This window comes from Ochotona curzoniae, unplaced genomic scaffold (genome assembly GCF_017591425.1).
Source record: "Ochotona curzoniae isolate NIBS_2020 unplaced genomic scaffold, NIBS_Ocur_1.0 scaffold_4683, whole genome shotgun sequence".
NCBI lineage: Eukaryota > Metazoa > Chordata > Mammalia > Lagomorpha > Ochotonidae > Ochotona > Ochotona curzoniae.
Genome location: NW_024467121.1, coordinates 2823612 through 2836487, shown reverse-complemented (window position 1 = coordinate 2836487; position 12876 = coordinate 2823612). Strand labels below are relative to the sequence as shown.

At 37.3% G+C, this 12876-nt stretch overlaps 1 protein-coding gene across 1 annotated transcript in view; it reads left to right on the top strand.

The window, feature by feature from the left end:
• The window catches only part of CUBN (cubilin), a 228532-nt gene that overhangs the window by 146878 nt on the left and 68778 nt on the right, over nucleotides 1–12876 (top strand). The window contains exons 44-48 of the mRNA XM_040968271.1: nucleotides 745–942; nucleotides 3806–3952; nucleotides 6122–6312; nucleotides 6421–6604; nucleotides 12672–12846. Coding sequence (XP_040824205.1) covers nucleotides 745–942; nucleotides 3806–3952; nucleotides 6122–6312; nucleotides 6421–6604; nucleotides 12672–12846 — 895 coding nt within the window. The remainder of the gene's footprint in view (nucleotides 1–744; nucleotides 943–3805; nucleotides 3953–6121; nucleotides 6313–6420; nucleotides 6605–12671; nucleotides 12847–12876) is intronic.

Here is a 12876-nt window from a genome sequence, read left to right as displayed (position 1 = left end):
TTTGTATAGTCACAATTCTTAAGTTACAGAAGAAATTAATGACCCATTAAACCATATGAGTCATTCCTATTTAAGAGTTTAATAATGTAAAATTATATGGCTTAAGTGAATAATTTATTATCACAAATCTCATTTTTTAGTCAAGAAAAATAAGGACAGAGGTAAAGATTTTCGAGTTTCTTGCTTGTGTAGTTAGTAATCTCTTGACAGCACAGTCTGAATGTGCCATGAAAACTTTCTGATAAGTGAAAGAAACCTGTCACAGAAGGCCACAGAGGATACCATTCCATGTAGGCCATGCCCAAGTGGGTCAATCTGTAAAGACAGAATGTGGGAGAAGAGAGAATCCAGGAAAATGGACATGGTGTTTCTCTATGGGATGCTGAACACACTCTGAAATTAGACAGTGGGGGCAGTTGCACTTCTGAATTTACTAAATACCCATGAGGTGCACATTTCAAAATGATGCATTTTGCTCTGAGTTATTGCTCAATAAAACTTTCAATTTAATAAGCAATTGAATAATAAAAAAAGAGCGCAATGTTTCTTTCTTACACAGAAGAAGAAATTATAGAAACCGTGACTAAACTAGTGGATTTAATGAAATGTTTAGTGATTTCTTTGAGAAAGTTGTTGTTTTCAATCGGTTGTTTCTTTTTGTTCAGTGATATTACTTTAAAGTGAAAAGGTACTCTTTTGTTTTCCATCACAAATATTTCTACCTTGTCACTCTTGATTCTACAGGTACCTGTGGTGGGTTCCTGACTACAAGAGACTCACCAGTGTTTCTCTTCTCCCCGGGCTGGCCGGACCACTACAATAATGGGCTTGAGTGCACATGGCTCATCCGAGCTCCTGGTTCTACTGTGGAACTCAACCTCCTCTCCCTGGACATTGAACCTCACCAAACATGTGGCTATGATAGTCTTGTAATACGAGATGGTAGGAAACCGTTTTAAAGATTATTTATTTTAAGAGAGAGAGAGAAGAGAGAGAGAGAATCTTCCGCTAGCTGTTTCATTCCCTAAATGGTTACAGTGGCTAGGAGTCTAGACTCCATCTGGGTCTCCCTGGTGGGTGGCCTTGGCCTGAGTACTTGGACCCTCTTCTGCCACTTTCCCAAGTGCCTTAGCAGAAGTTGGATCAGAGGCAGAGCAGCTGGGACTAGAACCAGTATTTATATGAGATGCCAGTGTGACTGATAGTGGTTCAATCTACTGTGCAGTAAAGCTGATCCCTCCACAGATGTTTTGAAGTAACCTATTCATTTCCCCTTGCTTCAATAATGATATGAGTAGATGTCCAATGATTCATTCTCTCCTCATTTGAGTATTATTCCTTGAAGAAATAGTTATTAAGTGTCAACTATGTGCACATTTGGATATTTTCTTCAAATTTACATAGCGTTAATATATGTTTAAAATTATGGTTTAATTTCTACCTTAATGATTTGTTCTTTACCCAATAATTTTACTTATCATGATGGTTGTTATCATGAGCATCAATCATCATTTGAGGGCAGAGAAACAGAGACCATCCATCTACTGGATCACTCTCCAAGAGGCTACAACACCTAGGGCTGGACCAGATCAAAGTCAGGAGCCAGAAACTTCATGCAGTGCTCCTCTGTGAGCTGCAAGAACACAAGTATTTGGGCCATCATTGGCTGTCGTTCAGGAGGTGCTTTAGTAGGAAACTGGTAAAGTAGAGCCAAGACTTGATGCCAGGCACTCTGATATGGGATGAGGGTTTTTCAATGCCCAATTCCAAGCAATTTTTTTTTTTTTTTGCTTCAGCGTCATGGCAGCTTGTAACATTCTGAAGCAAATATCTAAAATTGTTGGCTACAATTGATAACGCTTAGAGGTTGCTCATGAAATTGATTTGTCATCACAAACCTTTGGCCATTTATCATAGGGTGATTGTGAACCTCCTGGGTCAGCCCATGATGACCCGAGTGTTCAAGTCCCTGCTGCACTTGCGGAAGACCTGGACGCAGTTCCTAGCTCCTAACTTCAGCTTGGCCTAACCCGACTACTGCAGGCATTTGGGGAGTGAACCAGCTGATGGAAAACCTCTCTTTCTTCACCTTTCTATATGCTGCTCTGATTTTAAATAAATCATTTATAAAAAGAGGGTTAACATCACCTTTGATTTCTCAAATGTGTGCCCCTTTACAGAAATGTAAGTTGCATTCAAGATTCAGTTTCTTATCTATAGACTGTACCTAATAATAATTCCTAATAGTGTTATGAAAATCAAATTAGGTATTTAGTGTAATCCCCTTGAAATTCTAGATAGTAATTGTTCAGCAGTTGTCGACCTTTAACGATCTTGGGGCCTTGGTTTCTAATCTCTAGAGCAAGGTGTTTGTTCTAGAGATAACCTGTTAACCTTAGCCTCTACAGTTGTCTGACCTGCCTTTCTTTTTAAACATTGAGGATTTTTTCTTTGCAATTTGTATGTTGAGGGTCTGCAAGACTCAAAAAATTCAGTATGAAGACTAGGTTGGAAGAATGAGTTGGGAAGATAACAAGGCATATATTGTTACTGGGTTGCACGCCAATAATCAGTTAATTGATAGGTAATTATTCAGAGACATTATTTGTCTGGAGCAAAGCTTAGAAATCAAAATCAGTAGTCTCATTGAGAGAAAAAATGTATACTTGTAAAATAGTCATGTATAGTAAACTCCAAAATTTCATAGTGTAGGTAATTACTAACCAATAATTACCTGCATAGGCAAAAGTAATACAGGGTGAGATGTGTAGTAAAAATAACATTAATGAAGATATGAAGTGCAAAGAGGAACTTAAGAGATTAAATGTTTGGAATTTTAAAAATTACTGTCTATAAAATTTCCACAGGTAATAAGCTCTCCAAAGAATGTCTTTCCAAGCATCTTCATTTAGTAACTTTGCTGTTAATTTGTATTCACAGAATAGAAAATACTTGTTTTCTGAATTTCAAAATGAATGAATTTTAAGTAGTGATCAATGTCAAAAAGAATTCAACTTGCTGGTTCTGTAAAAGGACACGTTTTCTCTCACTTCAAATCTCATTTTTATTTTTTCTAAGTCTGAAATGTATTAATTTTCTGCTTTAGAGGAAAAATAAAATGTCCTCAGCCACGGAATCCATGTCGGTTCTAATCCCTTTCACTCTGTTTTGGTCTTGGTGAGAACAGTTGTTTTGATGGAAACATTCATCCAAGAGAAGGAAAAGGGACCCCAGTGACATGGTTGTCCTCTGCATTTCTCCTAGGAGTCAGGGCATTTACTGAAATTATCTTTGCTATCTCCCACAAGAATGTGTTGCTTTTACAACTACAAAAACCCAAACAAATAGAAAACAAATTTAAAATTCCAAGGAAGAACGAATGTGAAGTTCCAAACAGAAGGAGCTGGGTAAAAGTTGCAGGCTTCTTGGTGAAGGACCTCATAACGAAGCTGCAAAGCCAAACTTTTCTTCAGTTCTAGATGCTCAATTTGCAGCAGTCAGACAGAATCCCTGAAAAGAATGATAAAACAAGATTCTCTGCCACTTTCCAACCCCAGGGAGTCTGATATGAGCATTAATGCTAAGAACTTTTGGCCAAATTTTAGAAAAGCAGTGGGCAGGCTGCAGTTGAGCAAGGTGGATCTAGAATGAGATAACCCTGATATATGCTACTGTTTGAGAATTTCAGTGTTCCTGGGAACTTCTTGTATTCTGAGGAAGTGATCTACTCTGGTTGGAAGTAAATGTGGGGGAGATTTGGAAGTTATCATATTTCTAATCTGAAGTTTCCCTTCTTTGTTCATAGGAGATAATAACCTGGCCCAGCCGCTAGCAGTTCTGTGTGGCAGAGAGATCCCTGGGCCCATCCGCTCTACTGGAGAGTACATGTTCATCCGCTTCACCTCTGATCTCAGTTTGACGGGAGCAGGCTTCAACGCATCCTTTCACAAGAGTAATGTGTTCGAACGTTGCTCGGCTCCATCTCATCTCGTCTTACCTCATCTCATATCTCTCTTTTTCCTTTCCCTAATTTACTCTAACCATTTTTCCATGCCAGGATATAGGTTACAGGTCAGAATACAGATCTCTATCACCTCTGGATGTCAATCCTTAAGTCAGTTACTGAATCCTGATCAAAGCTCCATGAGTAATTTATGCAGAGGGTTTCCCACCTTCAAGTGGTTAAGTAGACACCTTCTCTAGAAAGGAGGCTTCTAAGGTTATCAAGAGGGAGAACCCTAGAAGACTCTGAAGGCTGAAAGAACTGAAGACAGCTCATCTCCATAATATATCAAAAGAGCAGTAACTCTGATTTCCCTTCAACCGAGGGAATAAATAGAAAAAATAATACAGAAGATCATCTTCAGAAATTTCTCAATAGAAATCATTCATTTGAAGGTTGGCAGAAGAGTTTGCAGCTCTAAAAAATATGAATCTGATGAGTCAAAAATGCATAAACTCCAGCCCATGTGTAGTCTCAGTGTTAGGATACTATCATATGAAGACTGACTTGCAAAACTTGACAATACATGAAATTCAGTAATAACATAAGATCCAAGCTACATAAGTTAAGGAAGTAGTCACATATTGAAAGGTCTTGTATTGTTAATTGAAACAAAAACCCACGATTTAAAAATTATTCCTGAAATCCCAAAAATTAATTTCATATGTGTTTTCTTATTGTATATAACTTTTATGTAGCCAACTAAATATAAATTATCTTTCTCATACCTAAAGCAAGAGTGTTGTGTTGTGATTTAAGACAACAGACTTTGGAACTAGCCTGACCTAAGATAAGGTAGATTTTCACCTCTGCGACTTAGTTCACTGCAAGAGCTCTCTGCTTACCTGCTCCAACCTCAGTGTTTCCTCAGCCCCCAACTTCTGATTCTTGTATGTCTCTCAGGCATGCTTTACCCTTATTGTATATCTGATACAGAACCATTGTGAACTACATAGGTATGTCTATATATATATATATATTGCTATATACATATGATATATGTCTATAATATATGAATATGTAATATACATGTATGCAGTAGATCTCTGTGTATATGTGTATAACATACACACACATATATGTATATAAACACACACATGCTTGACAGCTCCATATCTGGGAGTTATTCCAGACTTAATGTATGAAATTCTTGATTCACACCCTCTCCCAATCCCCAAAACTGCTCATTTTACACTCTTCATAATTGAAGTGAATAGAAAAAAAAATCACTCTTCTATTAATTTAAGCCAAACATCTTGGGGTAATGCTTGACTTTTTCTTCCTTTCTCACATCCTACATCCTCCCATTCACAAATCCCAACAGTTCTGCCCTCCCAGCCCAGCTGTACTCCAAGCACCTTTCTCTACTTCTGCCAACACCTGAATGCGAGCTTCTATCATCTCTCCTTGGACTCGGTGATCATCTCATGATATCCTCTGCTTCTGTTCTTCCCTCACCACTATCTCCTTCTTTTATTGAAGATAGTGACAGTTTTATGGTTTGAGTCACGTCATGCCATTCTGATATCTCAGTGTTTTCTTATTCAGAAAAAGGGCTTCAATTTTCTGCATGATCCAGTATGCTGTCATTGGGATTTCTTGCTCTATCTCATCTGTTCTGATTTCTGTCACGTATCTCTACCAGCTCGAGTCTTTCTACTGTTTTCTGGGCTATGAAGGTTCTTGGCTCAGTCCCTCAGTGATTCGGGTTTATGCTCAGGTTTGACCGCAAGAACATGGCCTTCCCTGTCATCCCTATTAAATTGACTGTCTTCCTCTCCCCATTCACTTTTCTCTGCCACACATATCACTGACTTACAGATTGGATATTTGTATTGTATGCTGTTCCTATCTATGAAATAAGCTTTATGGAAGTACTAATTTGTTTCTATTGCTCACCTCATTCAAGCCTTTCACAGCATCAACAGTAACAAGAAAAATGAATGCCCAGTAATATGTCGTATTATATGTGTGTTAGGCTAATCATTTCCTCCACTTAGTTTCAACCACATTTCTATTATGTTTACTTTAAAACTTCCCAACAACAACAACAAAAAACAGGAAAGAATCAAAATACAGTTGCCAATGTCATTTATATAATCTCTTTCTCATTATAAGGCTGTGGTGGATATTTGCATGCAGACCGAGGGATCATAACATCTCCCAAGTATCCAGAGACCTACCCTCCCAATCTCAATTGCTCTTGGCATGTTCTGGTCCAGAGTGGTCAAGTCATTGCTGTTCATTTTGAACAGCCCTTCCAAGTTCCAAGTGGAGATCCTTCTTGCAACCAAGGAGATTATTTAGTGGTAAGCCTTGTAGGCTTCATTCATGAATTTATTTCCCTAGGCCAAAAATGGATAAGACTTTGAAAACCATCGTTCACAACTTTGGGCAATCTGTGTTTGTCTTTATAGCTAAAAAATGGACTTGATGTCTATTCTCCACCCTTGGGACCTCATGGACAAAATGGTCGTTTCTGTGGCAGTCATCCTTCATCAACTCTGTTCACCTCGGACAATCAAATGTTTGTTCAGTTTATTTCTGATGGTAGTAATGAGGGTCAAGGATTTAAAATCAACTATGAGGCAAAGAGCTTAGGTAAGTGTTTACTCTGAAAATCATGTTAGTACTTTTCCTATAATTGCTTAGTCTTTTGTTTACATAGATTGGGGGGGGGGAGGAAGGTACTTTTTTCTATAGTAAAATACATTCATTTAAAAACTATCAAGAACCTAATAACTATGCATTATACATTAATTTTGCCTTCAGTGTGTCATCACAATATATGTCATGACTACTTTTTAACAAAGATATCCTTCTTTCTATTTTACATGTAAGCAAAATGAGGGTTTGACTTTTTTTTAAAGACTTGTCCCGAAATAAGTAATCAAAGTGAAATTTTCCATGAGTATAAGATGAGCTAATCCTATTGATCCTTACATTCCTAATGCTTCCCAACATAAAACATCTAGTATGAGTTCAATCTAGTTATAGAAATATTGAAAGAATCATGATTGCTTTGTTTTATGCTTTTATATGCTTCTTATAAATTGACATATAATGCTCTGATTCTATTATTGCTCATTTAGTATAGAGTACCTTTACTTAATTGCACTCAATTATACTTGTAGTTAATGCTACTGCAATAATTTAATTGTGTGAGATTTAATTCTGGTATATTTAATTAAATGAGTAAATTCAGGAGTTGAGAAAGGGAGTAGTATCAGTGGGAGGCAATATAAATAATAAATCTTTGTTTCCCCCTCCAAAAAGTTAGATAATATGTATTTCCTTATGATCCTATGACCTTAATCCACAATTTTGAAAGCATTTTGAAATACATATTAATTTTAGTGAATGCATTCTTATATGTTCCTCCAAACACAATAATTTAAATTCAGAATTGTATCTTCATTTAGAAGAAATTAAAATGTCTAGCAACTTCAATTCAAATCTCTAGCAAAAATAAAGGCATATAATAGCTTGAAGAGGATCTGAGACAGCAGATACCCCACTTGTGTCACTTTCTAGCACACACAGCTCTTGCACGTGGATGAAGAGAGGAAGCCCTAACACAGCTCTGTGGGTCCTACCTCCATTATGCTATAGTTTGAGAACATTTTGTCATTCCCCATTTCCGTGCTGAGCTTTGTAGCTGAGTTGTGAATGGCTGAGGATTTCATGTGTGACTGAAAGATGAGCGAATGGCCTTCACCTCATCCTACAGAACTTTTCATTTGTATAGATTATAGTATTGGCTTGTATTTTTAAAGTCAATAATTGATGGCAATATTTAATGGCAAAAGTATTAATGTATTGGAGTCTATTTTTCCCTTTAAACACATTAATATTGTTTCCCATAGCTAGGTGCTCTGACATTCAGTGCATATACATTTATTATGATGATCTCTTCTTGCTGAATGGACCCTTTGATCATTATGTGCCATCCTTCTTTATTTCTTTTAATGTTTTTCAAGTCAAAGTCTATATTATCTGACACATGGCTACATCAGCTCTTTTTTCTCCCATTAGCCTGGATTAACTTAATCCATCTTTACACTTTCAGTTTCCACCTATCTTTGTTGGTGAGATATGTTTCCTGTAGACAACAAATAGATGGGTTTTGTTTTTTGATACAGTCCTCTAATCTATGACACTTGGTTGATGAGTTTCAGCTATTTACATTCTTGGCTAATATCAATAAGCAATAATTTTGTCCTGCTACTTTAGCAATGCTTTGTTCCTTTTTTAATTTAGTTTTGTTTTGTGGTTTTATTGGGACATTCTCCATGTTTGCCCTTGGTTTTACTAGGTGCTATTCCTTTTCTCTATCAAGAGAACATCCTTAAGTATCATTTGTAGGGCATGTGTGGAAGAGATGAATTCTTTGAGGTTTTCATTGCTGTGGAAGAATTTTATTCCATTTTCTAAGACAAAGGAAAGCTTTGCTGGGTAAATTATTCTAGGCTGGCAGTTTTTCCTTTTAGAGTCTGGAATATTTCACTCCATTCTCTTTTGTCCTGTAGCGTTTCCTCTGAGAGGTCATCTGTGAGTTTGACTAGGGTTTCTCTGTAGGTCAGTTAATTTTGTTCAGATGCACATTTAAGGATCTTTTCCCTGTGTTTGACTGAAGAGAGCTTGATTATCATGTTTCTAGTCAATGCTGTTGGGAGTTCTGTGCCCCTCCTGTATGTTGTTTCCCAGTTCTCTTTCCATATTAGGAAGGTATTTGTTTAAACCCAGCTTCTCTTTCTGTGTCTTCTGGAATTCCCATAATTCTTATATTTGGACTTTTAATAGTGTCTCATAATTCTTGAACACTTTTTTTTAGCTTGAACCAGCTCCACTTTCAGGTTTTTGATGGTTTCCCCATTGTGACAAGAAGTGTCTTCCAATTTTGAGATTCATTCTTCTGCCTCATTCATTCTATTGTTGAGGTTTTACACTGAATTATTAATTAGCTCCAGTGTTTCTTTTCATTTCCAATTGTTTCATTTCATTTCTTAATTTTGTTTCTACAGTCCAATTTTACTGATTGGGTTTAGTACCTGGTTTTTCTTTTGTAGTCACTTGTGCCACTCCCTCTAGTGAGTTTCAGTCCTGGGCTCTTGCACTTAGCCTTCACCATGACTCGCTCCATGGTCCCAGCTCCTAACTCATCACTCTCTACCTCCTGTGATCCTGTGCTGTGGTTGCACCTTTGCCTGCACAGCCTTTCCCATCTCCAAGTGTCTCCAGCTACCCCTCTGCTGTTGGCCTGTCCTCTGTTATTTCCTAGAATCTGCCCTTTGTGCTTCATCCTGGCTAGTGATTCTCCATCAGTTTAAACCTGTCCACATCCTATACTGCCATCTTGCCTTCTCCTCTGTGGCATTTTAGATATACTGAGGATTGATTTGACAATAATGTGCCTGTTTGATTCCTCTGTGAACTAATTATTCATCAAGTATGGGTGAATAGCGACTTTCTACCTATCTTTCCTGAAGCTTATGCCTCCCCTTAATATTAAACACAGTACTCTTATTTCTATTTCTTTGCTCACTCAACCATTTTCCTTAATGACAGTCACCTTCTATTTTCGTCATCCATCTGTCTTTCCACCATATTTATTTTCATGCCATTCCCATTTCTAATTGTTTAACACATATTCTTATGCAGCTAACTTTTGAAATGAAGTTCAGCTAGTTTATATCATCTTTCTCTAGAGACCCTTCTTCATTATGGTTGTTTGAAGTCGCTATGACAGTAGATCAGGCGCCTTTTGTTCTCACTCAATCATTGACTTATTAATAGATTAATCAAAGATAGAAAAGCCTAGGTGCAATGAAAATGTGGTATAATAAGAACAAGATAGAGGAATTCATCTGGAGATATAAAAACATCAAGGAGCAATACCTGGTATAGCCCCCAGGGAGCAGAGAAGATTCCAGAGGAAATAGATGAGTAGATTTGGCAGTCAGTGAAGCAAGGATGTGATGACAAATGTATCAATATTAACAGACAAGATATATTGAAACATTTGAAAGAATTCACTATTGCTGGACAGAAATCAGAAGGGGTAAAATATAAGGGTGATGAATAAGGCGGGAATCATTCAGAAGTCATAGATTCCATCATAAGGAGTTGTTAACCCAAAGATAGTGAGCAAGATTTTGACCCAAAGTGTAAACAGCAAGATCAGATTAGGAATGCCAGAGTAGTTGTATCACTGAAAGCACATGAACAGCTAAAGGGAGAGAGACTAGATAAGAGCATAAGTCAGAAGAAAAATTACTAGATCCTGAACTAAGGAGATGGCTGTAAAGAAGGTAGAAAACACGGTATATTTCAAGCTTATAAATATAGAATGCAGTAGATTTGGAGTTCAGTTGCATGAGAAAAGTAAGGGAAGGGATGGGAAAAGTGAGGGTAGCTATTGGGTTTCTGACTGAGTGGAATCTATTCATCTCATAAATATTATGAACTTTCAAGTGACAGACATTGTACTAGATACTGGAGAAATCGTGAATGAATAAAATGGAGTTTAATTTTAGAGTAAAAGTACACGGTATAAATAAGTAAAATATGTCATGGTGAAATGCATTAGGGACAAGAAAAAAACATTGAAGGTGGAGGTTAGTGAAATTGTCAGCAGATAATAATGTAAACTTGAGAATCTTCTGATTCAGTTTGGAAGCTCCAAGTTGTATCCACTGGAGTTGTCCAGTGGGCTGTTAAAACGTGAATGTGGAGGTAAGAAGAAAGGTGTAGACTGAAGTATAATTTAAATATAAATAATAATATAGGAATCATCAACAGACTGGTTGCATTTTGAAATTGTGAGAGTCTAATGTTAATCAGGACATTATCTAGAGTGATAATAGGGAAGACCTACAAAGGGATTTCTGGAAGTTTCTAGCAATGTCAAGAAAGCCCAAGAAGGAGGTTCCCTAAGAAAAGAAAACAAAAGAAAGAGGCAAAGAGGTTGGTCTCTAAGAAGCTAAGGGTCAAAGATATAAAGAATAAAGATGTTTTCAATCATATTAAATTGTCTATAAACATGAGGATTAATAAAGATCTCTGGTGGCAGTGAATGTTAACTTGGTAGTTAAGATCCTAGTTAAAATTGCCCTAATTGTGGTTCCTGGGTTCAGTTCCTGTCTCCAGCTTCCTGCTAATGCATACTGTGAAGGTGGCACTCTTGGCTTCCTGTCAAGTATTTGGGTTCCTGTCACGTATGTGGACCCAACCCTGGCTCTGGCTGAGCTCCAGCCATTTGGGTATTTGGAGAGTAAGCCAGAGGATGATTCTTTTTCTGCCTCCTTAAACACACACACATACACACACGCGTACACACATGTAAATATATATTATATATATTAGAGTATTAATTGTGCTAATTTAAGATGATTGGGGCCTGAGTAGTAGTGCTTAGATTGAGCTGAAGAAATGGGAGAGAAATTGATTAATAAAGCAGGAAGAAAGAAGCTAGAATGAAAATCCAACTCAGAGTACAGTGTGATAAGGCACACAGGGAAGGAAAGAAAGTAAAGACATAGGTGAATTTACCAAGAATGGTAACAAATAAATGGTTACAATCTGAGGGCATTCCCAGCAGCTTTGTTTTCTTTGTAATGTAATCCTCAAAATAGTATGCTGAGAATTAAGGAATGGAGAGAATAAAGGGTTTAAGGGAAATCTAGTGATGTTTGAAACAGCTGTTGTGGTTTATATACAAAGTATTGGGTGAATTGTTTGGCACTGTTGAAGTGGAAGAACATGTTTTGGCAGTGGCATCCATTTTCAAGTGATTTCAGTTAAGCCAGTCTGATTGTGAACTTGGAATTTTACAAAAGGAGTATGAAGGAAAGACAAGGACCAAGCTGTTATAGAGGATTGCACTTAGAGTGTGAGAGATGATGGAGTAGGTATTGACAAAGTTCAGGAATTTACCATAAGTGGTTCAATGCCAATAGAAATAAATGTCACTCGGGATTAACAGATCAAATATCTGTGTAGTTAGGTCATTGGACAGGGTAGTTTTATTTGATTTGTAAATATGTTTGCTCCTGCTGAGTCTGCTTGCAGAAACTGCCAGAAGAGTCATTGATATATATTTTCATATGTCTGGTATGTAAAGCTCCTTAATCTTGCAAAACTGGATGATTTTTTTATGCCATTGACCTCTTGCTCTCTAAATGCATCTAAATCTTAGCGAAATGGGATGAATTGTTGCCTACAGAGTAGTATGTATAGTATTAGTTTATTCTTTTAAACATTTCAAGATCCTGGCTGTGCATCATTCTACAGAATTGAACACCAAGTACGAAGTCCTAGCTGTTCTTCTTGGGCTTCTGCAGTCCTCTAAAGGGAGGATGTGACTCGATGCTTCTGTGAGGTTCTGTCGCATGCACCATGAGCCCTAATCATTTTGTTGGCTGTAATGAAGAACAGCATTTCCAGTGAAAATAGAGGGCTTAGCAAATGAGAAAGAGAGCTCCCACTACAGCAAATTCATGATTTATTTGCTTAGAAAAGAAAAGAATGATAATTCTAGATGAAGGGAAAATGCAAAATGCTACTGGAAAGACACATGAATTGACCTGTAAAAAAAAAATGATAGCCATCAGTTGGCTGCATCCTCAGTCACCGTATTATAGATCGTTTTGACGTTGTTTCCTGACAGCCTGCGGGGGCAACATCTACATCCATGGAGCTGATTCTGCAGGCTATGTGACCTCCCCCAACTACCCTGGCAATTATCCTCAACATACTGATTGCATTTGGATCATATCAGCTCCTTCAGGAAAACTCATTAGACTGCATTTTGAAGATCAGTTCAATATTGAAGCAACACCCAAGTAAGTCACTTCCATGTTGCATAACAGTTT